Raw genomic sequence first — 25,878 nt, forward strand, 5'->3', positions numbered from 1 at the left:
TTGTTCCACAAACAGAATTAAGCCTGTATTCTTAGATTCCCCACCTCCATGCCTTCCTTCACATTTACACATCCTTCCGAACTGAGGTCCAAATCCTTCCTAATTTCCAAGACAGTTTTCATTGTGTCTTTTCACAGTGTTGTTTATGGTCTCCCCATCATGGAGTAATTTCATTCCCTTCTACCACTTTCTCTGTATTTTCACTCATGGCACCAATCTGCGTTACTGCTACTTAGGCTCTTGTCTAGGTGGCTACGGGAGACTGTCAGTTCCTTAAGGATAACAATGTAAGCACAATGATGATGACCAGAGTGAAGAGCAGGGGAGAGTCAGCACGGGCTTCCCTGGTGGCGCAGTGGTTGAGAGTCCGCCTGCCGATGCAGTGGATACGGGTTCGTTCCCCGGTCCAGGAAGATCCCACATGCCGCAGAGCGGCTGGGCCCATGAGCCATGGCCGCTGAGCCTGCACGTCCGGAGCCCGTGCTCCGCAATGGGAGAGGCCACAACAGTGAGAAGCCCGTGTACCAAAAAAAAAACACAATATTCACTTTTTGCTAGACTCTCCCTAGGCTCCTCATGTATATCTTCAAAACTACGATTATTACAGTCATTTTGAAAAGAGAAAAAATGGAACCCAAAGATTTCAAGAAACTTCCTAGGTTACTTTAACAAATTGCAAATCTTATATTTGAAATCTAGTCTGCTGACTCCAGGGTCTGTGCTGCTTACATGGCTTTTTAAAAAAGTAATATTTGCCATAGTGTCATGAACAATGTAGACCTTTCCTCATCTATGGGGAATGAATGAGTGAATAAAGAAAAAAATGGAGGGCTGGCATTAAGCACCTAGAATCTACATGGAAAAAAACAGACTCCTGATTTAGAAGCATCAAAGGGAAAAATAATCTCAAACACTGGAAAACAGAAGCATACATACTTCTGGGGAATGTATTTAGCAATTTAAAAATGTATAACACTAATATGAATTAAAGTTTGTTCCCAAACTTCTTTGATCTCAGGACACAATCCAGAGTTCTATGCACCAGAAAAGAGCTAAACCTTGAAACTGACAGGAGGTTGTGCCCATGTGCAAATCCTCTGTCTGTGGGACTTGGAACTCTCCAGGCCTGACAACGGTGATAGAAGCCACTTCCTGTAGTAAAACGTATCAGGGCACTGCGGAGCGAGTGACAGCAAGCCTGGCTGACCTAATGATCAGCTGAACAAAGTCCGTAGACCGTAGACTACTATTCCAAGAGGACATTAAAATTTGTCATATTATTTTCCTTAAATCATTACTTTGTGAGAAGGAGTCATCCTAATTACATCCTTGACCTATTCGTTAATATAAATCATGATTTATTACACCACTCAAATCTTCAGAACTACGTTGTCACAGTTCTGATTACACTCTCAATAAAGACCAACCCAATTATAGTAAAAGTGGCCCAAAGTTTTATTGACCAAATGTTATGAAGTGTAGGGAAATATTATCCCCAGAAAATAGGAAATCCCCTCCCTCCTACAGACACTGGGTTCTGCTTCTCATTTTATATTTATAAACTATTAAACACAGGAATTAAGAGTTCCAACTCTTAATTAAGAGTTCTTTTTTGAAGTTATTTGAATAAGCTTTCATGACAAACCAAATATTAGTATTATTACATTTTTACCTCAGTTTTCTCAGAGCCAGTTTTTTTCCCCCCAAGTGAGCATAAATTTAAAGTAACTTTTTCTTTAATGCTTTAAAGTTAAATAATCCAAGTTTTCTATAATAAACATATAATACTTTAGAATCAAAAAATGCTATTAAAAATAAGTTACAGGGGCTTCCCTGGTGGCGCAGTGGTTGAGAGTCCGCCTGCCGATGCAGGGGACACGGGTTCGTGCCCCGGTCCGGGAAGATCCCACATGCCGCTGAGCCTGCGCGTCCGGAGCCTGTGCTCCGCAACGGGAGAGGCCACGACAGTGAGAGGCCCGCGTACCACAAAAAAAAAAAAAAAAAAAAAAAGTTACATTCTTGGCTTCAGAAAACATCACCCAAGCCAAAAAATAAAAAAAAAAGAAAAAAATTGAAATGTATTTTCTAGATGGTGAAAAATAAATATCTGTTAGATCCTATAAACTAGAAAATAAAAGAGGAAAAAGAAAATAATTTTTTAGCTCACAGATATAAAAAAATTCAACTGAATTATAATTTTGATCAGCAAAAGATAAAATGAGTTGTGGATCTGGAGTGTAATTCACTGTCAAAATCCGAAGGAGAAAAGAGAAACTTGCTTAATGTGTAAAATCCACCATTTGGTCAAAAGATGCTTGAATCCCACCTTACATAGTGGGGACGTTTTATTGGCAGACTTAAACTGACTTTGACGTGATAAAGCAAAGATTTAAAAGCCGCTGTCATTCTTCTCTGACTCAGATCTACATCCTGATCACTGATCTCTCAACTCCACTTAACCAGTGATACTCAAAGTGTGCTGACCCGGAGATGTGAGATGCTTAAGCAAAATGAAGATTTCTGAGTCCCTAGGGGACCACAGAATCAAAATCTCCAGTGTTTGAACACACAAATCTGTGGGTTAACTGGTCTTTCAAGTGACTAGTGTGTACCTTAACCCCACCGTACTCATGTGTATATACCTGTGTGTGTGCGTGTGTGTGTGTGTGTGTGTGTGTATGTGTGTGCGCTCATCCTGCTTTTTGAGGTAAGGGCCTCTATTTCCACTCCAAATCAAGACTATCTTCATTCTGGGAATTTAAAATGAGTTCCATTAAATCCACTAGAATAAATGCTGCTCAAATCAAATATGACTTCCAGGTTTATGGACCCTAAGAGTTAGTAGATAACTAGAATTCAAGGCTTCCTATTTTCTTCTATCGTATTTATTATAGGAACTTAAGTAATTCATCGGACTGGTCTGTGCCCTTGGGTCTGTGCAGGTCGGTGCCACAGTCAGACAACACTGCAGCATTATTCAATATGCTCCACATTAAGTCAAGTATAGGAAGATAAAATAGAAATAGGAAACTTAATGAGCTTACACTTCAAGAGGGACTACGCAATAGATCATACTTTTTTTTAAAAGAGTAGTATTAAAAGAACACTACTAAATAAGTGAAAATGATAAGATGTCAACTACACAAGCACTGAGGAGAAGGAGACAGGAGGGCAAGAGGACCAAAACCTGTAATGACCACGCACTGTTCTTTCAAAAGGAGAAAATATGCAAAGAAATTTTCAGAAATAAAAAATAGGTGGAGAAGTACAATTTCTTCCAGCATGGAAAAGCCTTGGAGGCCCAATTTCCTGGTATCTTCCTTCAAAGATTGCTTTTCATTTTCAAGTTGTTTGGACTCAGTTTAACCACTAGGTAGGGAGGAAACAGTGTGAAGATCATGTACTACTATATATAATCATCTGAAGAACAATATTTGTCCATTTAATGAATATAAAAAACCCTTTTGAAAGAACAATAAATGGAAAATTCTGAAAGTGTAATCAGTACTTTTTAAATTTGTTTTATAGTTTCTCTGAGTGGCGTGAATCAGGCAGGCTTATTAGCTGGTTACCAACTCTACCTCCACATGTGGGATCAGGATTCTCCTCCTGTCTAATGGAATACATGGAATCATATGGAATTAACTGTTCAGACAAGCTGTCTCTTCCTTTGGGTTTGCTAAAATGCCAAACTCCCAGAGCTCAGGCTGGTTGTCATTCAACCGAGAATCACTGGAGGACTACCTAGTGATACAGAAATGTTATTTACAATGCATTTATAATATATGCTTTACATTTTCTTCTGAATCTTGCCAAAGTTTGTCTTTGAATAATCTGCTTGTCTTGCTGTCCATACATCTTCTAACCAAGAGTTTGACATTTTGAATCACACTTAACAGGAAGATCTAAGGATTAAGCCTCATTTTAATAGGTCTGTTCCTGTGGATAAACTAGAGATGCCACTTCTAGCAACACAATAATAAAATGTTGGGTAGAAGCAGAAGCTAAGTGGCCTTGACCTGAGTTAAAAATCTCTATAAGTTGTGTTCATCTCTGCAATTTGAAAATGGTATGTCCTGTGTAATTTACTACTGTTGAATTCGCAAGACAGAGTGGCAATACCTGTTGGCATTGTTCTATATCTAGAATGAATTCACAGTCTGGAAATCTTCATCCTGTATGTGCTCAAGTCAGTTCTCTCTTTTTTAAAAAAAATTTTAATTACATACATTTAGAAATCACCCAAAAGTGAGAACATTATAATAAAGCCCCACGGACTCATCAACTAGCTTCGACCATTATCACATTTATGCCCATCTTGTTCTTTCTATCTGCCCACTTCAGGGACTCCATCAGGACAAGGTACGTCATTTCAGATAAAGATTCATCTGCACAATTTTCTTTTGAATCTTAGAAAAGCATACAAACACTTTTCTTATTCCTTTACCCTGTTATTTGTTTGGAAAAGGGAGATGTTACATTGTCTCGGTGAAGGAAGAAAGCCCGTTTTTATTCCAATTCCATATCACTTGAGAAATGATACAAAATTCCAGTTAGAGAGTGAGGGCTTATACTGTTTCCCACTGCACATCACACCTAACAGGAGATAATGAGGTCTCCGTCATCTATACACACACCATGCAGCTGAACCAGTCCACACTGAGCTACTGTGTTCTCAGGTTTGAAGACAAAAATGTTTCCACGGAGCTCTAATTTACATACCATTAAATATTTTTCTTGATTTTCATTAAAATAAGAAAACCTGTTTTCTCTATCCAGTGGCAGATCAATTCAACTGAAATAAAATTTCTCCTGTAATTTAGCCATACTTACTCAAAGGATTAGTGAGCCACTGTCAGGGAACAGACACTTGTCTGCTCATTAATATTCAGGACCAAGACCCCTTCTGGTAGGCTGGTTTCAGCCTCTGATAGAGTAATACTTGAAAGAAATCGGCTTGTCTGTGAAACAGCTGCTCAGCCAACCCACCATACAAGGGAATTGGTGATAATAAGATGATAATATTACAACTACGCTAAGAGCTTAATGTTTTCAGTTACTCGAAGGTGTGTGGTACGGGTATAACAATTAGAAAATGATTGGTAGTCCATCACAGAGGACACACAGCTGCTGATCAGTGGTGTTTCCTTAGTTTTGAAAGATCTGTCCAAAGAGAAGAAAGAAAGTGAGAGACAGAGAGAGAGAGACAAATTTCACTTGTACAGAGATCTGGGTTCTTCGTGCACTGCAATTTAAAGAATGCCCTGCCATGGATCATCTATTCCCACATCTCAAGCACACGGAAGGCATCTGTGATTTATAAATCTGTTTACTAGTTCTGGCAACGCTCAATCCCAGGCTAGCTGATTCTTGCTTTTGGAAGGTCTGCCCTTTGGGAGAATTGGCAAATTACTTTCCAATGCCAGTGAGACCATTTCTCCAATTTCTAAAACCCAATTCAGCACATCCTGACTTCCAGAGGAGTGTCTTCCAGATGAAATACATGTCATTGAGGTGGTGGCCCAGCAAACTTCAAGGAGGCATTTGGCTAATTACTTCCTACGCTGATTAACATGATAACCCTTACGAATTACAGTTAGCTTGTTATTCTGTACAATAAACAAGGGGGCTAGTAGCAAAAGAAATGGAAATATCACGTCTATTTATTCTTGAATAATATCATGGAAGTGGTGTGTGTGTTCTGAGTGTGCTTGTTAATGTGCTAGGATATGGGACGTAGTCTATAACGGGTGTGTTTGCCAAACTATGCTTTATTTAGAAATTACTTATTACTCTCAAATTCCTAGAAAATCTGCCTCCCCCCACCCCTGCCCCCCTGCCAAAAATATATATATATACCACATGTCAACGTGGAAGGTAAAACGTTGTTTAAGGAACAGCAGTCAGTCGAGGACTGTGGTAGATTAGGATGTAGAATATCCACTCCTTCCCCCATCTCCACACCTCCATGCGGATTCTATACACCCTGCCTGTCAATTTTGGGAATCACCATGAGATTTGCCTTGGTCAATGGAACCTGAGAAGACCGCCTGCCAATTCTAAGCTAGGTCCAAACTCCACCGTGAGAAGAACGTAGGCAGAGAGCTGTTTCCCAAAGACGTCTAGAACAGACCAGACCAGATCCGTGGTTTAGAGGCAGGCCTAGCTGAGCACAGGCCAGAACAGCCAAACTCCAGCCAACCCAAAGACGCATTCAAGGAAAAAGACACGCTTCTTGTTTATGCCCTGAAATGTTGCGGTTAGTTGTTACAAAACAATAGCAGACGGATACAGGACCAAAAAGGTTTCTACAGGTTATCTACGTCATAAATGTAGGCCGAATGTCAATAAGGTAACACTGTTGGGGGACGATCAACGGTAACTATGTTTGCACGTCCCAAGGACTCTGTGGACATGCAAACAAAATCTCTGGTGCCTGTCACCTCTTTAACCATCACCACCTTAAGTCACTCTTTAAGGGTCCTGTGTGTCCCACCTTCCAAAAGTCTTCTCTGGTGCCTCTCAATAAAATACTTGACTCCTTCCTTTCTGTTTCCATTGGACTTCTACTTTATGGCATAGTTGATTCTGCTTCCTTAGTGTTAGTTTTATACTTATGTCTCCCCAACAAGGTACACTCTGTGACAGACTGACCATATTTTAGTCACTATTAGTCATATTTGTATCTACTATACACTTAGTTAAGTGTCTTCTATACAGTAGGTTCTGAATAAATGTTTCCAAATTGAAATCTCACTCACACACACACACACACATCACCCATGTGACAGGAAATACAGAAGATTCTACTACCATAAGGAAAACAACTTAGGAATTTTTGCTTCTCAAATAAGTGTATTCTGTGAGAAAATTAGACCATATTTTAAAGATATTATTACATTATTGTCACCTCTACAATATATAGATGAGAAGTGATATTTAAAAAGAAAACACATGCAGATCTGCAGCACAAAAATATTATGCCGCCATGTATAAATTATTCCCGCATTCAGTAAAAATGAGAAGTCTGAGGGTGTTACCATAGAATAAGTTCTTTGGGAGGATTGAAATTACTGCTCAACGTTTTTTTTTAATTTGCTTTAAAAAATATACTTGCTGCCAAAATCTCCAGACAAATGTGTATCATTAAAACACGTAAATAAAAACCAGGAAGGAGGGTAAAATAATAAGGCCGAGAACATACTAAACAAAAAACCTCATATCGAGCTTCAGATGTGAATAAATACCAGCTCAAATAAATCTGAAGAAAAAACTGCCAAAAGAAAATACCCCTTCAACTAAATGTTCCTGCCTCTGAATAATCTATACTCCATACAGGATTCTGGAGAAGAGGGTACTGGTACCTACATCGAGAGAGAAGCTACCAGGGCTTCGTGAGGTGAGAAAAATAAATAATATGCCTTCATTGATTTAATAACATTTTTTTTTACACAAAACACTCATGTCCCTTTAATTTAGGGATGACCTTCAATGGAATAAAAATATGGCTAGATTCTTTACCTAAAAAAATATGGCTAGATTCCAAAAATATGGCTAGATTCTTTTCCAAAACTATGGCTGGATTCTTTACCCACCAATATCACTATTTCCTTGTTAAAAGAATATCAGTAATTTTTAGCCAGTGTCCACTCAAAACAAATAAAAGCTGAGTTAGAATTTCAACTGAATATCGACTTGCTATCACATTACTATTTATAAATCTGATGTAAGTCAAAAGCATCAAGTTACAGTCTTGGTTTCATCTTTCTTGGTGGAAACTTGGCAAGTCATTTACTCTCTCCGGGCTCCAGGTTCCTTGAGGGCTGGACTATATTTAGATGGGTAATTTTCGTTTCTTAAGGATAAAAAAAAAAATCTCTTTCCACTTTTCTCTGTAAGACATTTCCACCTCCTCCCCACAATTAATGGGACAGAACCGGCAGCGGGAGATAGAGAAAAAGATGTGGCTGATGGTGAAATCTCAGCACATTTGGGGGCTGGAAAGCACGAGAGAGATTATGGGGTAGTTACAGCTAAGAGCAAGGATCCAGGAGTGCTCAGCCTGGGATGGGTTGCTGACTCTGCCATTGAGTGTCTGTGTGGCTTTGCCCTGCAATTCACTTGTGTTAAGTAGGTTAACATCTGTAACGGGCAAGGAACATGGCCAGATGTTGCCTATTATCACCATTAATATTATCAGAGTATTGGATTGTTCTCCATTTTCCTAGGATCCTAACAAATTAGACACTTGGAAGCATGACAGCCATTAGGATTTAGATACAAATACCAATAGGACAGGTCAGACAGTTACTAAACACAAAAATGCTAGGAAAATGAGTGGATACACAAAGATGCCACTTTTTCTGTATTTTTATATGATTTGTTTATTTGTTTATGTACTTCTGGCTGTCTGGGGTACTTGGCAGAGGTGAGAAAGGCAAGAAGTAAGGCAACAGAGTTGTGATCATTCTTCCAGGTGTACCTGGCTGGGTCTTCATCCATAATTTTAACCACTGGGTGTGTTAGAAAACCTGGACTTGGTTACAGAGCAAATTGAGAGCATCCCTGTGTATTCTGAGGGAACATTTGCGGTGGCCAGGCCCTGGCCAACAGGTGAGGGGCTTGCAGAGATGTGTAACGGCAGCCAGAGGTGGAGATTTGGCCAGAAAAGGCAGAACAAACAAACAAATAAAAACCTTGCAAGATACTTGGAAAAGTACCAGTGCCAAGAACATAAACTTTTATTTTATATATATTCATCATATTTCAACTCTATGTTGAAAAAGAAAAAGAGCTACTCAGTTATAAGGAAATTCTCTGCCAGAGAGGGAAAATTTCTGCAATTGATATTATATAGTTTTTCAATTCACTGCCTCTCAGCTACCCTTTTTTTCTATTCATTGCCTCTCAGCCACACATTTCGGCTAATGGGGCTATGGAACAAAGCTGGGCCATTTAAGAAAGTTGGGGAAAATTCATATTCATTCAGGTTTAGCTTCTGACCATGCAATGAATATTTATAAATTTATACAGTATCTTCTAAATATTACTAAAGATATTCATAGAAAATGGGAAAGAATATGACAATAAATATAATCTTATGTTCTGTTACATGGTTTTGAATTTCAAATTTTAAAAGTCACCTCTGCCCCAAAATGACAAGCTAAATGGAATCAAAACATTTCTAGTATAATAAGGAATGCCAGGACTATAGACTAATGATTAACAGTGATAGAATCTAGCCTCTCTGAATAGAGTATGGACTGAATCACATATATTAGGTGCAATTTAATTAGCTGCTGTACTTATTGAAAATAGGAAGGAAAGCGGTCACCTTCTCATATGATACAGTCGTCTTTCATATAATAAAGAACACATAGCCAGCAAAGACCTGTAAAATTCAGATGAGAAATCAAGATCTCTGAGAAAGTGGGACCAGAGGCGGAAATGCAAAATGAACACGTTGGAATCCAGAGATCCCAGCAATAATGCAAAATGACCCACAGAATAGGAAGCTACTAAAAATAAACCTGAAGTCTCTCAAAGCACCATTGGTCTCATCTGGGAAAATAAAACTCAGAGGGTAACATTCCACAGCTGATCCCAGACAGGGCTCCTCTGCGCACCAACTGACAGTCATCAATAAATGCCACGAGGAAGTGGTTAAAGAAAGGTCAGGGGACAAATGGAAAACTGCCCGCATGAATGCACCAGCGTTCCTGAAAGGTGACTTAGCAGGATCACCTTTGTGGGATAAGAAGATAAATCATACAATTGCATGGCTGACCTTCATGAAATTGCCTAATGAAGGATCAGAAATTATAATGGTGACTTTTTAATTTATATATTTTTATAATTTTTTATATAAAAATATAATAAAAAAATATAAAAAAAAATTTTATATAAAAATAGCTCTTCAGAAGCTGAGCTCACCAGGATCACATTTAGATTTTAGCTGAAAGCTTCCTTGAAAAAAATCTTCTCTCCCATCCCAGCCTAATGCAACTATAATGAAATGCACTGTTGTTAGAGAATTCATCACCCTCTACGTCAGACTGAATCTTAGCAAAATCAATGTCTTGTCAAACCAATTGACATAATACCCCTAAGTACATTAGAAAAATTTAAAACGTACCTGTACAGAGAGAGAAAGACAGAGAGAGAGAGAGACAGAGAGAGACAGACACACACACACACACACACACACACACACACACACACACACACACACACACACAAAGAGAGAGTGGTTTCTTTAGTAAGAGTAATGAGATCTGGGGTTACCAATTATAAATTCAAAAATATTGAAAATCATTGATAGGAGAATACAGGAAGTACCTGGCTCAGTCTTGCTGAATAGCTTTACTCATTAAAAAATACAAAATCAACTCCCCATAAATCTACCTTAAGTCTAATATTTTTATTTAAAGGAATATATATTATGTACTGTGAATACTGCTCTGGAATTATTCCTACTTAATTTTGGAGCACGGCTTTATAAAAGCCCTAAGAGTTGTTTTCTAAAGAAGTAGGTAGAAGTCAGAAGCAGCAGATCACCCTCACCTGCTTTTTGTAACAAAGAATAAGACCTTTCAATTTGCCTCAGTTTGAACCGATACATTACAGTTCCTCAAACACAGGAGCCCCTTCAGGGGCTCCTGAAGGTCACTGGATTTGTAATCTGTCAATCAAGGCCAACTCCCAAGTACTCCTAGTTGCATTTAAGGGAACAACATTTGCAGCATCAATTCTAAATAAAGTTATTTTCATATACATCCACATATACAGTTGAACACAGAGCGAGAGACAGAGGAAGAATGTGAAGATGCTGAAACATACTTGCAAAAATATAAGTCCCTTTAATTACACGGAAAATGTCACATTATCTTGAGTACTGAAACACCACCAGGTGGACCAGCCTTTTAGAACCTGGAGCACTGATTTAAAGAAATTGGTGTGGCCAGTTTAAAACAGCAATGAAACAGAACATTTTGCCTACTACAGAGAGTATTAAAAAAAAAAAAAAAACAAAACAAGAAAAAAAAGACGAACTTTGGCAAGGTTTTTCTGAACTGGCTTTGTTGTGCATTGATTGGAAAGGCTGGAGGAAATGAATGAAGGTTCTGTTGCCCTCGGGCAACTTCCTAAAACCAAAGGCGCACAAAGAAGGGTCCCTACAATTTGCAAGTCTGGTTTACAACGAGCCATAGTAAGGTGCATTCATTTCACAGAGCACTGACAACTTTCACCACCTAAGAATATTATCTTTATCATTTTTATTGTTCATTCAGTTGATAAAAGTCAGATTGCTTTTGAATATCTTTCTGAGGCTCTGACGGGAAAATTCAATGCTGAAAACCTAGCAATAATTACTTTCACCCTTTGTGCTTTCTAATACAAAATGTTTATTTAACAAATAGAATACAGAAATGCAGTCGACTGCTTATTATCAAGAAATAAATGAAGGGTCTAAACCTTCTGCTGGATGCATTGCAACTACAATATAAAATGTAGTTATATTATAGGAAGGGAAAACTCTAAAATAAAGGAGTCTATGTCACTGGGCATTTTAAAACAAGCCTGTCCTCTTAAAAGTGATGTTCTATTTCAAATAATTTTAAATGACATTTAATGACTTCAAAGCAAATCCCTAGATGGAAACTGAAGACAAGCTATGGTGTGACAAAACCTGACTTAGAATCACTCTAATAATGAGAACGTAAGCCAAATCATTCAGAATAAATCTCACAGGCGAACCACAAATGCCAAACAGCTCTTTGTTAACTCAGGTTTTTTCCAAGACATAAAAATTGTCAAGAGCGCTCATGCCTTTTCTAAAAATAGACACAGTTATAAATGTTTAAGAAGGAGAGAAAAGCTTCCACTTAAAGAAAATGTTTTTCATATAATATCAAGACTCTCGCATCGAAAAGCGCACCCAGAACAACGAGAAATAAAAACTGTCACCTACCGTCAAATTTCTTGTGCCTGGACACGAAAGTGGTGCGCACAAAATGACTCGTCTCCTCCACCAGGTTTTCAAACTCCAGTTTGCTTTGCTGGCTTAGCTTGTCTTCCATTTCCGTGGTGCAGCACGTGTACTCCTGAGGACAGATTCTTAAGTGTTCCCCTGCAAGGAGTACGTAAACGTCAGCATGGAATGATAAGGGGTTCAGGGAGTTTGCTCCTCTGACATCTCCCTCAAATCCTGGGGTCCTTGTTCCACCAGCCCCCCAGCCCTCCCCATGAACTTTTATCTGGGCCTCAGGGTATCTAACCTTCCAAATACTCCAGACTGAAGTTGAACCCACCCCATGGTTTGAATGTCTATGACCCCCCAAAATTCATATGTAGAATCCTTACCCCTAAGGTGATGGTATTAGGAGATGGGGCCTTTGGGTGGTGATTAGATCATGAATGGGATTGGTGCCCTTCTAGAAGAGACCCCAGGGAGCTAGTTTGTCCCTTCTGCCACTTAGGGACACAGCCAAAAGATGGGGTCTGTGAAACAGGGAGCAGACCCTCACCAGACACTGAATCTACCAGTGACATGATCTTAAACTTCCCAGCCTCCAGAACTGCGAGAAGTAAATGTTTGCTGTTTATAAGCCACCCAGTTTATGGTATTTCTGTTGTAGCAGCCCAAAGGGACTAAGAGACCTGACATTTAGTTCCAGCGCCTGTCATGTAAGTGAAGGTACATTAAAGACCCCAGAAGACCACGACAATTTTCCTGTTTTCATCTGAAAGGTACCCAGTAACGCCGGGTGAAAAGAGATGCAATACAGTTATAAATGTGCTTATCTTTGGAAACGCCGGGTGACAAGAGATGCAATACAGTTATAAATGTGCTTATCTTTGGAAACCTGAAGTGAGGCAAGAGACATTCAGCCCCATCACCATAGTCTGTTAGACAGCAGGGCCAAGAAAAGATGGCAATCATTCGCTGTGTTCTGTTTCTGCTCATCCGACCGTCAGAATGCCTCAGCTTTCCTCCCAGTGAAAGCAAGTGTGATTTTAATGGCTGGTCTCCTGTGCCACATGTTCCCTCGGTTAACATTTCTTGTCAGAGAGAAAATGTTCTCCTGCGAGGAGGAAGGCACTGATGGGTTTAATTAATGCTTATGTTGTATGGAAATGTAAAGCAAAAGGTAATGAAAGTTTTGGGTTTAATTCAATAGATTTATCTCTCGATATACTGGGCCACTTCTTTTGACAATATTGCTTTCTTCGGTGCTATTTGCAAGTGGAAGCCAAGCCCTTGCTTCATGAAATTAAAATGGTCTGTTATTGCATAAAATGTGAATTTCCAATTGATTCAGCTCCGTCAGTGTCAAAAATGCTTAACGGAGCCAGCAGAAGGAAGAAGGAAAATCCACCCAACATCTTGCTAAATAAAACCAACAAATTGTCCCTGTGATTAAAATCACTGTAGGGCATGGAAAAACCAAATGAACGAGTGCTTGACGCGATGACTACAATTCATTTATAATGTTTAACAGCACTTATATAAAACTATGTCCCCATGACCCTGTTTGAAGTATAGGGTGTCTGTCTCATGCAGTTGGATGCTTTAGTGCCTACTTAAAACAACCCCAGAATAAAAAAGAATCACGGGTCTGTATTAAAGTTAGATCTTATATAATTCCTGGAAGGGAAGGAGACCATAAAATATCTTAGGTATATTTTTTTTTAAAAGGAAAGGAAAATGCATTGTACTTGAGAATGATAAACATCGAATTCAAGATAACAGTTTCCTCCCAGGAGGAATTAGGATTTGAGAGAAATGCTCAAATACTTTTATCTATAATCTTTTATTTCATAAGTTGCTTGATAGTTACACGGTGTTTATTATATTACTATCATTACTCTTCTATACATTTAAAATATTTTGTAATAAAAACTTGGAAATATGTCATTAGAAAGTAATAGCCACCACAGTGGTGACAGAAAGGAGGGCAGGGGGTAGATATTCAGAAAGAAAAAACAAGCTGCCCTTAACATTCGAAGCCAGCCTGCCCAGTACCCACAGCCAGGTCACCGTAACTATTACACCTAAACAATCTCACAGAACACCCACCTCAGACAAGATTACCCTGAGACGAGGATGAAATGAGACAAAGCAAGGCCACGTCAAAATTTTGTCTCAGGGACTTCCCTGGTGGCGCAGTGGTTAGGAACCCGCCTGCTAATGCAGGGGACACGGGTTCGAGCCCTGGTCCAGGAGGATTTCACATGCCGCGAAGCAACTAAGCCCGTGCGCCACGACTACTGAGCCTGCGCTCTAGAGCCCGCAAGCCGCAGCTGCTGAGCCCATGGGCCACAACTACTGAAGCCCGTGCACCTAGAGCCTATGCTTCACAGCAAGGGAGGCCACCGCAGTGGGAAGCCCGCACACCGCGAGGAGTAGCCCCCGTTCGCCGCAACTGGAGAAAGCCTGCGCGCAGCCAGGAAGACCCAATGCAGCCCAAAATAAATAATAAATTAATTAATTAATTTAAAACAAATTGTCTCAGCACAGACAGAAACAAGGTGATTGTGCCATCCCCAAAGTACCTTCTCTCTCAGGCAAAATGAGCCTCTGTACTTCTTTACCGTTTACAGATTGATCTTCATCCTAGTCTCCCTCCTTGCTGGTCATATTTATTGAGATACCTTATTATAGAATTACCTCTGCTTTCTGACGCCTCCGATCTAGGGTGAGGCCCTGCTTCTTGGAACCCTTCCCAACATCACCCACCCAAATCCAAATCCTACAGAAGAGTCTGTTGAAGTCCCTCTTACTGAGAAACCCTTTGGTTCTCCATGGTGTATCCTCACTTGCTGCATCGAGCGGTAACTCAACTTGCTCAACTACAGGTGCGCTCCTGATGAGTTCCTATTTGAAGGTATTGACCATGCCAAAAAGAGATGGGATAGAACAATGTGAATTTTGAAATTTTCCCACATGTGATTCTGATACATCCCATTCAGAAAAGTAGTTCTAGAGTTGAAAACACTGGGAAGGAATAAGTATGGCTTTATCAAAAGCAAATGGTCCACAAATCACTAATTTTCTTTTTATAAAATACCAAGGCTAACTGATAAGAACAACTCTCTTTTTCCAGATTAAGTGGATATTTAATACTAACAACTTTACAGAATGTTCCTTTCCCTGACCTGTTATAAACCATTTTCTTAAATCCCCCTACTCCGTTTCCTATTTCCCCCTACTCCATTTCCTACTATATTATGCACAAATGAAATGTCCATTTCTCAAGATTTAGTACATCAGGACTGCATTCTACTTCTGAATCATTACAACTGAGTTTACAACAAAATGCATGGGACTTCCGGTGAAAAACTGACCAAAAGAAAATAAACATTTTATGACCTGAGGGAAATAGCTGTATTCAGGATACTTGTGGAAGAAACCCTGTAGATCTACATTCATGAAATTAGATTGGATTGGAGGTCTGATAATCTCTAATCACTCCAAGAAAATCAGTATTTTATGTCAAGTGATAAATAAAAAGAGAAAGATACTTCTTAGTGGGACAAATTTAAACCAAATTTATTTCTTGTGTGTGTGTATATATAGTCATGGAAATATATGTAAGAGGCTGCCCTATTAACTCAAAGCAGTGTTCGATTTTTTTAATTGAACTAAAGTGTCCTTAAGAAGTCAACTCATGTCTCCTCCTCTGTACGGGTCCCTGGCAGAGAGATAATGAAAGAGACAGAGAGACAGAGATAAAAAAGATGGAGAGAGAAAGTGAACAGATGGGGAGATCACCAGAATGTTGACGAATCGTACTATAGGAAGAGTAACTCTTCGGTGCAAAGCTCTTCTTAGAGTTCCTAGGAAAAGACGACGACGACAATGTCCCCAAACACACAGGACCAGCGCCCATGAAACCTGTGGTCCACTGAGACTGAGCCTTGCTTCCTTCCTAACACATCACTAGGTGAGAAGGCTGTGGAGGAATTAAACTCCTGAACAACTCCTCTCTCCCCCTAATTTGAGGCCACTGCTAACTGCCAAAACAACCTAATGACTTTGAATGGCCAAAAAGACTCAGGACAACTGGACAATTTGTTGTGAGTAGGTTCATTTACTTATTTTAGTTTTGGCCCTAGAACAGGGGTGTGCAAACCATAGCCTCTGGGCCAAAGCCAGCCTACCATCTGTTTTTGTAGGACCTGTGAGCAAAATGGTTCTAAAAAATCAAAAGAATGATATTTTGTGCTATGTGAAGCTTTATGAAATTCCAATTTAATTGTCCATAAATAAAGTTTTTAAAAAAAATTTTTATTAAAGAATAGTTGATGTACAGTATTATGTTACAGGTGTACAATACAGTGATTCACAATTTTTAAAGGTTATGCTCCATTTATAGTTATTATAAAATATTAGCTATATTCCCTGTGATGTACAATATATCCTTGTAGCTTATTTTATACATAATGGTTTGTACCTCTTAACCCCTACCCCTATATTGCCCCTCCCCTCTCATAAATAAAGTTTTATTGGAAAACTGTCCCACCTACTCATTCATGCCTTGCCTATGGCTGCTTTAGGGTTAGAACAGAAGAGTAGTTAGACAGAGACCACAGGGTCTGTAACACCTGAAATACTGACTTTCTGAAATCAGACACGACAGCTACTTGGCTGTATAAAGAATTACCTCTCACCCTTCCTGTTCCAATTTCTCCAAAGAGCAAGAATACGAAACTTTTCTCAGTTTAAATACTTCCTGACACTTAAGAGTATTTGTATTAATAATGGGATTCTTCCAAAGCTGTAATTTATGAGGGAGAAAAATGTGTTGTCCTTTTAGAGTTTCCCACCCACACTCCTTTCTCAAATCCCCTTAGGTTCTCTAGATGTTATCTATTACAGAACTAGATACAATATTTAGCTCAACTGGAGTACCACCAGGCACCTCCAAGATCACTAATAATAAAGATACTAAATAGCTGGTTCCAGGCAGAAAATGTGAGATTGAAACTATGATGACTGTACCCTGACATAGCAAACATGTATTGAAAAATCTATGTGCAAATCATGATGATAGGTTCACATCCCGCAAGATGAGACACAAGGTCAGGAAATCAGCTTACACAGGTGCCTGCTTTCTTAGGGCACCTGAAGTTCATGCCAGTGAATTCCTGAGTCCCTGTGTTTTTATAGAAATCTTCATTAGCTCTAAAATAAACAAAAGAAATAAAAAATGTGGAAGAAAGGTATTCCACCAGGAAGTTACAGAGTGAGCAAAGGCTTGGGGACATACAATCAGACCATAAACTGTCATCTGTTTTCCAAGACAGAAGAGATGGGGCTGCTCCTCCTACATGTTCCTTTCAACTATGTGTCACTCTTTACAATGCCTTTCCCCAAATGCCTGCCCAGGTGTTTGTTTTCACTCCAGGATGCTGAGGTGACAGCAGAAATGTGATTTCTGCCAGATCGAGCTCCCTCCAGGGATGGCCCAGGGTCTGAAAGCTGCCAGGAATAGACTTGGTGAGTGGCACGGTGGGAAAGAGCAGGAGACAGGAGGACCTCATTAACCACAGGAGTCAGCTTCTGTGGGTCGCCTGCAGGAGACTCTCTGCCCTCGGAGGTGACACGCAGGGATCTCAGAATGCACATTCCAAATAAACAAACAACAAAAATGAAGTACCCCGAATGAGTCACATTTCACAGACTATAGACAAATTCTTGGCTTTTATAGTGTTGGGAGTGTGGAGGGAAATTACTACCCTGGCACCTCCTAGAAGGTAGGTAGGAAATCAAAACACTCTAAAAAGTACAAAGAAGATGGCAAGATCTCACAACACAGAGCACTTCAGCGTCTGAACCTCCAAATACCATTTGATTCAAGTGCAATATTTGTCTTAGACTTGGCCCTCTTCAGAGCATACGTTCTATGCCAAAGTTCTCTCATCCTTGAACTATTAAAATCCCCGCAGTCAATTAGCTGTGTCTGGTACCAAGCTAGAGTCTCATCATTTGATATGTCACCTCAAATAAACAATCATTTTGTTCATCTAGTGCCTGGGAAGTTGACTGCAGCAAAGAATCCAAGGAAACAGGTTTAAGGAAGTAAAATACCCTAGAATAAGTGAACTTACAGCTAGAGTTTCTGATAGCTAAGAAAATTTAAATTGCAGTTAATAGCTCTGGACAGTTTTTGGTGTCATAAAGTTCCTATATGGGCTAATAAGAAGTGGCAGACCTTAGGAAAGCCACATTTTTCAAATGTATGTTCTAGTTCATTCTTTAAGTTCAAATTCCCCAAACCTCCAAATAAGCGCTTCTTCAACATTTCTCATTGTGAAGCGTTATTATAAACGATCCTTCCATTTTGTGAAGGGCTGCTTTTCTTTAACAAAGTTGTTCAGTACCATGATGAAAAATCTTCAAACTTTTACACAAGTTCTAAGAAATTCAATTCATGTTCAGTATACTTCAGTGGATCTTATCACTCAAGTCACCTATAATAGTGTCATCCTTGATGTTGTCAACTTGCTGATAAAGACTTTACGTACTAACGCTTTTAGTTATAAAATTTTCACTCTGCATTTTGTAAAAATAAATCCTTTGAGTGGCACCCATGAGTTAATTGTTTAAATCTGTTCCAAGAATTGCAGAGAAACGATTTCAAACATTCTGTTCTAGATGGTATAGATCCCACCTCCGTAGATCTTCTGCTAATGATTTGGGTCTTTACCATTTCCTTGCTTCTGTTATTTAGAAAAGCTGATGGTCTCGGGGGTGATGATGGGGCATAGAATAAAGAGTGGTTAGAATTAACAAGGCGTGAGGGGTCTGGGGGATAGAGAATGGGCACTGCTTGAATCAAGATGGTCTTACAGAGCATGCAGCAGTGAGAGTGCCAAAAGTGATCTTTCCTTTTTCTCACATCTTACTTTGACTCAACATATTATAAAATTGTTAACTCTGTCGATAGTTTGATCATTTTTAAATAGAAGAGGTTTCTCCTTGTCTTAACATGACATATCTTACTTAATTCATACATGTAAAATTTTGAGACATTTAATGAAAGCACTGTCCTAACACAAACGATCATCAGTAATTTGTAAGTGTAGACACATACGCGTGCATACACATACACACACACAAGAATACATAGCATATTCTTTCCCAGTATTTGTTTAAAAAAGTAAAGAATAGAAAGATTTCAGAAAAAAAAATTATTTGCTGCAACTTGTCTTCTTTGGCATAGGAAATAGCTCAACAAAATTGTGGTTAAATTTCACAGGGACAACAGCAAATCTTAACAACGATGTGATTCCACAATTCAAAATATGTCACAAAATAGCCACACAACTTATTACACCATTTTTTTCGTAAAAAAATTAATGCAAAGCCAATGTAAAATGTAATCTCAAAGCTAACTGATGAATCACAGTGTTGTAGTTGACTATTCTAAATCCAAAGGAGGAAGGATATTTAATAAGAGTAAAAGTTTTTTGCACCTAGGTCACGGCAAAAGGGAAGAGATGAATTATTTTGTCATTCCTTGAGTTTTCTCAGCCTCTTCTCATCATATCTCTGAATCTTGTTGTCATGGATAAAGAAGATGTGGTACATATATACAATGGAATATTACTCAGCCCTAAAAAGGAATGAAATTGGGTCATTTGTAGAGAAGTGGATGGACCTAGAGACTGTCATACAGAATGAAGTCAGAAAGAGGAAAACAAATATCGTATATTACCACATATGTGTGGAATCTAGATGATCTTATTTGCAAAGAAGAAATAGAGACACAGATATAGAGAGCAAACATATGGATACCAAGGGGGAAAGGGGGTGGGATGAATTGGGAGATGGGGATTGACATATATACACTATTGATACTATGTATAAAATAGATAACTAATGAGAACCTACTGTACAGCACAGGGAACCCAACTCAGGGCTCTGTGGTGACCTAAACAGGAAGGAAATCCAAAAAAGAGGGGATATATGTATATGTATAGCTGATTCACTTTGCTGTACAGCAGAAACTAACACAACATTGTAAAGCGACTACACTCCAATGAAAATTAATTTAAAAATTGTTTCAAGTATTAATATAATCAGAAAAACATTGGAGTGAGAAATGATCAAAAGGCAGTACCCACCCCAGAGGTGTATTGAAAATGAACTGGGGAAAGATGGACAGTGGAATTAATGAGCGTGCTTTCCCAAGAGATTCACCTTCTGATAAATAGCCATTCTAATAAACTCAGCAATCTCCCAAGGGGACCTTTCCTTTCCTACTCCTCTGAGTACTACGTTCACCAGGTTGTATGTTCAATATAAAATGCTCATATAGGAAGCAGTTAAATGATAATAAAATCTCATCAACATCCAAAAAGTTAATTTTTAGTTTGAAGATAGTTCTCCGAGAGTGAAGTCCAGTAAAGAAATCTTGATCTCACTATTTCTGTATTTCAAAATCAAACTGAAAGTTATCTAAGTACGGAAAACTTCAGTTATAATCTGTAGGTGTCTGAGAACAAGATAACCAAAAAGCCAAGTCAAGGTATCAGAAACCTCACGCCCTCATCTCCCCTTTCGTTGTGATGTACACCTATCTTTTTCTTACATTCTATGTGTATTATATTTTCAAATGGCTACTAAGTTCTTTAGGGTATGAATAGTGAGTTGTTTGAATTTAACAAGAAGTAAAGTAGTATTTCCTCTAGCCTAGGAGCATCATAGAAAAATTACACTTTTGTGTCAATGTGTCTAGGCTACGGTACCCAGTAATTTAATGAAACATTAATCTAGGTGTTGCTGTGAAGGTATTTTGTAGATGTGGTTAAGATGTCTGATTTTTAAGTAAAGGAGATTACCCTCTATAATTGGATGAGGGCGGGCCTCATGCAATCGACTGAAAGCCCTCATGAGCAAAAACGGAGGCTTCCCTGAGAAAAAGACATTCTGCCTTAAGACTGCAACATCAGCTTTGAGTTTTCAGACTGCCTGCCTGCCCTACAGATTTCAGAACTGCCGGCCCCCCAATCACATCTCTTGAGCCAGTTCCTAAAAATAAACCTCTCTCTCTCTCTGTGTATACACATACACACACACACATATATGTAGGTTACACAGTATGTGTGTATGTATATATATATACACACACACTGTACACACATAAATATGTAGGTGGTATAGCATGTGTGTGTGTGTCTGTGCATCTCTCTTTATATATAGATAGAGAGATATATACTGTTGGTTCTGTTTCTCTGAAGAACCATGAGTGATACAGACACTAAGACTAAGAACTCCATGAAAAGAGAACGTATGGAAACCTGTGTACTGGCTCTACTATCTCCTAAACCATCTACAATGGCACTTACTAAGACTGGCTATGATTATCTGTTTACTAAAGTGTAGAACCATTGTTTATTCTTTTTTTTTCCCTTCTCAGTGCCCATCAATCCCAGTATCTGAGATATTGGAGATGGAGTCAGTGCTGTGTTGGCAAATGTTTAACAACCAGCTCTAGGTTTTGAAGGGGAGCCCCGACTTATAGTTTTCCAATTTCCAAGGTACAAATTCTCTCATTTCTAGTTACCAAAATGATGTTACTGAATTTCAAGTTGGGAACAGGTGTGCAGCAACACACCATCACATAACACTTCTTCCATACAGATATGAAGACCTCAAGAGTGTAACAAATAATAAAATGATTAGAAGGTGATAAATTTTGAGAATTTATTACCCTATTCTTCACAATTAATTTAACTGTAAATTTATACAATGTGGTTTTTAAATAATGACTGTGCTTAATAACAGGTTCCCAAAATTCCTGCAAATTTAAGTGAGTTCTCACTGGCTAGTATGTGCCAGTTCAGGTGCACCATGACATGAAGTTCAAGTACTGTATGTTGTTGGTTGGCTTTTTCTTTCAATTAGTTAAGTCCCCAAATTCAATTAAAATGACCCTAGACCAGTGGAATCTGCCATTTCCGCAACCCACATTGACATCTATGGGCCAAATACCTATTTGCCTCAGAAGAAAATTGGCTCTTCCCAGCCATTTCCAGCTACTAACGTACAGTAAAGAATTCCCCAGAGAGGTGAAAAGGAGTGAAATAGAGTAGTTATTTCAGGAACGTTGGAGAGTGGGGACCATGGCTAATAGGTGTGCTTAAAGGAAAAGTCACCATGAGTCACAAGCAGGGCTAATGTCACAGAAAGGTAAACCAAAGTGATTGACCCACATTTTGCAATTTTCATTCCCAGACTGTGGCTGCTATTCCAGGACACAGGGACAGAGTTGAGAAGGAAGCTGTTCCTCTATGCTACTGTTATGAAAGACCTAAGGTTCATTATCCCACAGCCATTTGCTCATACCCACTGCTATTATACCCCAAACCAGCCATTATGAGCCTGTCTTATTTACCTTTGTAGTACTCACTGTCCTAGCATAGCTGCTGGCACATGGAAAGTTCTGTAATAAATGATGAGTACATCTGACTCTTTTGTTCTCTTCAGTCGTTCATCCATCCATTCACTTATTCAATTACCATTTATAACATACAAGCAACAGGTTAAGTACTACGCTTGGTGCTAAGGCATAAGAAGAGTCTGCTTAAGAAGCTTGGAGTCCAGCAAGGAAAGATATATCTATGAATTAAGACTACCTTACAGATAATCATAAGATCTGTTGTAAAAAGCACGTAATTCTCACCATTCAGTCACCTTCCAGCCGCTAAGGACTCTTACAGGCACAGCGTTAATTACAGAAGCTCTTTAATTGTAACTTTGCCTACTTAATCTCTAGGCAAGCAGTAGTGGTACTATCTTTCATGTTTCAATAGCAAGCAGGGACATCCAAGTAAAGGTTTCACCTGTTTCTCTCACTCCACCCTGGCTTGCATATCTTTCAAACTGCAGGACCTGAAATCATTTAGCACATGTCCACAAGCATTCATGTTTAAAACAGAATAGAGTATTTCAGAGCTCATCCTATGAATTAAGGGTAAGTGTTTCTTGTGAAGGTTTTGCTACCGTTGTGTATTGCATGTATGCGCTGCTTTGTAATTAACAATGTTATTTCTTATAGTACATTGTAGGCAAAAAGTTTGGAAGCCAAAGTTCAATACCGTGTTGAAGCAATAATAAAGAGGGCCAAAAGCCCACTTACTAATGCATACTTGTGAAACTATAAATAGCCAATGCTTCTTTAGGTAGGTTGAACTGATCCTATGCATGTTTTCTTCTTTGATGATATCAAGATGTCCTGCTTAGAAGTATTCTTAGAGATGTCTGAGACATCTTTACCATTCTTCCTAAAAAATTTTATACAGGCTTATTTTCCACTTGTGTTTCATAGACACATTGTCTTGGGACCCATAAGAGAGACCCATAATTGCTAATCTAGAACACGGGGTTTTAAGTAGCACTGATAAATATGTTGCCAATCTCACGCCTGCTCACAATTCATTTGCCATGTTGTCTTAGGAACTGCCAAAAAACTTCATATTCAAATGTTCAAAGATATCTACAATTCTACAGCCTGAATGGCATCATTATGGGCATGCTTGGTAAAAATCTAGTTATACTGTTTCGAGACTGCTTGCCAATCCAGGCGCCAGTTCCAGTTCCAGTTCACCAGTCACCAGTTCCCAGTGACCGTCTGCATGTCAACTGACCAGAGATGCCGACTTATGTCTCTCTTGTTCTGTAACCCATATGCATAAATCAAGCCAACTGCCACCTACAAATTCATCCAGAGATGATGATGAATTTCAAGTTCATTGCAACTGTAATCCCACACCCGTGTTTGCTCACTCAAAGTTAGCAGTTTTTACAATTGAATTTGGTGATCCTGTGGTGATATGCAATAAACCGATCTGCAAAGGGCTTGTTTTTACCCTGATAACAGCAGGTCAGCATTCTTAATAAATTATATGACCGCTCACTTGAGAACTTAGGATTTACTGTTCAAAGCCCAATGGCTGTAAACTAGGGCAGACCAATTTCGTAAAGGGGCCGAGGCTAGGTGAGAGTGATTAAGAACCTAATCAAACTGAACTGCATGTGAGCCAGGATGAAAAATTATTTTTCTTTCCCATAAAATACTGCAATTTTAGTAGGCATCTGTAAAAACCATGATTGCAACACTGATCATATCATATAGAGTAAAGTAATAAAAGGCAAAGTGACTAGAAATGTTGGAAGATCTATGGTACAGTCTATAACTGTATATTTCTTTAAATGTCTGCCTTTATGACAATGAAACTCCATAATATCTAACCTTTTACAACTCATAGAGCTGTAAATTGTTATAATTTATAATAATTACTTTAACTCCCACTAATCATTTAAGATGGATGCCCATAGGTAAATTTCACTCAGCCTCTATTTCACAGGTGAGTGATGGGAGGCCTACAAAAAGGAGATAGTCCTTTCCCCTGGTGTCACTTTTGCAATTAATAAAGGGCAAGAGGTCTCTTTCTAAAATTTGTGTATGGGGACCTAGATTTTAACATGATACCACTTCAGATGCTATAATAAATTCCATCATCCTTTCCAACCTGGGGCTTTAAAATGTCAGTGTTCAGATGACAGTGGTATAGTCAAGCATTATCATTCAAAAATTGGTGTGATTAAAGCCCAGCCATTGTTTTAAACCAAAAGGAGTAGAGAACCTCGAAGAGAAAGGAACAAAAACTCTCCTGAAATTAAAGCACATATCCCTATATATTTAAAGGAGAAATGAAAGACCAAATTGAATTTTAAAGAACATACCGCTTAAAGACAATTTAAAAATGCCTTTACATACTGTTTTAAAGAAGTATCTTATTTTTAACTTAAAACAGATCTCAATAGGAATAAAAACTCAATACTTAAGGGACACTAGGAATAATGACAGCCTTTTCTTCTTCATAGTCTCTTTTTTGAGAATATATTTCTCATACTGGCCTCACAGGAGGTAGAATCGATAGTTTCCTATATCCGACAATGGACATGAAAACCACGTGTAGCGTTGCTTTTACCCAGCCCTTAAAATCCAAATATGCAAAATAACTGATTAAATTGATTAAATCAATATCATTTAATCTAAGGAAATACTTTATTTATCAGATTGGCTCCTGCAGAGTAAGACATCAGTGGAAAATGGGCTTGAATCAGGCCCTAGTTTTGACGAAAAGGCTAGAGTGGGATGATTAATCTTTGGAGGGCAGATGTTGCTTCAAAATGTAACTTTCATCTATGTCTATGCATCCCCTCATGGTTATTTGTCATTAAGTTACATACTCTGTCGTTAGACTTCCTATATTAAACATTGCTGTATTAGGAGAAGAGAAAATATACATAAGCACATGTGTAGACCATCGAGTACACATGGACGATAGAAGTCCAACTTAGCCCACTTTATTATATAATAACAATATATGCATAAGTTCTTTGATCTGGGTTACTGAGTTTGTCTTCCCAGGACTTCTTCATAGTTTTTTGGGTAATAATTTTGGGGGGTTCACACTCTTAATTCTTGAAAAATCCCCTGAATTTAAATAACTTCTCCTCCAAGAAATGTACACTGTTCACCTTAATTGAGGTTGATCTAACACGTCCCACATAACTGCATTACTTTCTGGTCTGTGCATTTATTATAGTGTTCATTCCAATGCATCTGAGTTGCAGTTATTTATGGAAAAGCCTAATTTCCATTCATCTCTTGCCACACTCCTCAAGTCCTGTGCCAAACACAAATACTGGGAGCACAAAATTATCATGCTCAGTTATACTCTGGACCTTGGCAATGCTATTCTCTCTAGATGGAAAGCTATGAGCTTCTCTTCTGCACCTCTTCTTCTGCCCCTCACCCCTTCTCATCCATCAGGTCTCAGCTTAAACATCACTTATTC

General features: G+C 38.7%; 1 protein-coding gene across 1 annotated transcript in view; it reads right to left on the minus strand.

Moving 5' to 3' along the window:
• Positions 1–25,878, minus strand: part of GPC6 (glypican 6) — a 1,084,450-nt gene that overhangs the window by 798,475 nt on the left and 260,097 nt on the right. The window contains exon 2 of the mRNA XM_027116003.1: positions 11,972–12,130. Coding sequence (XP_026971804.1) covers positions 11,972–12,130 — 159 coding nt within the window. The remainder of the gene's footprint in view (positions 1–11,971; positions 12,131–25,878) is intronic.

The sequence above is a fragment of the Aethalodelphis obliquidens genome, unplaced genomic scaffold, assembly GCF_003676395.1.
Source record: "Aethalodelphis obliquidens isolate GAN/ISIS:26980383/991018 unplaced genomic scaffold, ASM367639v1 scaffold15, whole genome shotgun sequence".
In the NCBI taxonomy this organism is placed as follows: Eukaryota; Metazoa; Chordata; class Mammalia; order Artiodactyla; family Delphinidae; genus Aethalodelphis; species Aethalodelphis obliquidens.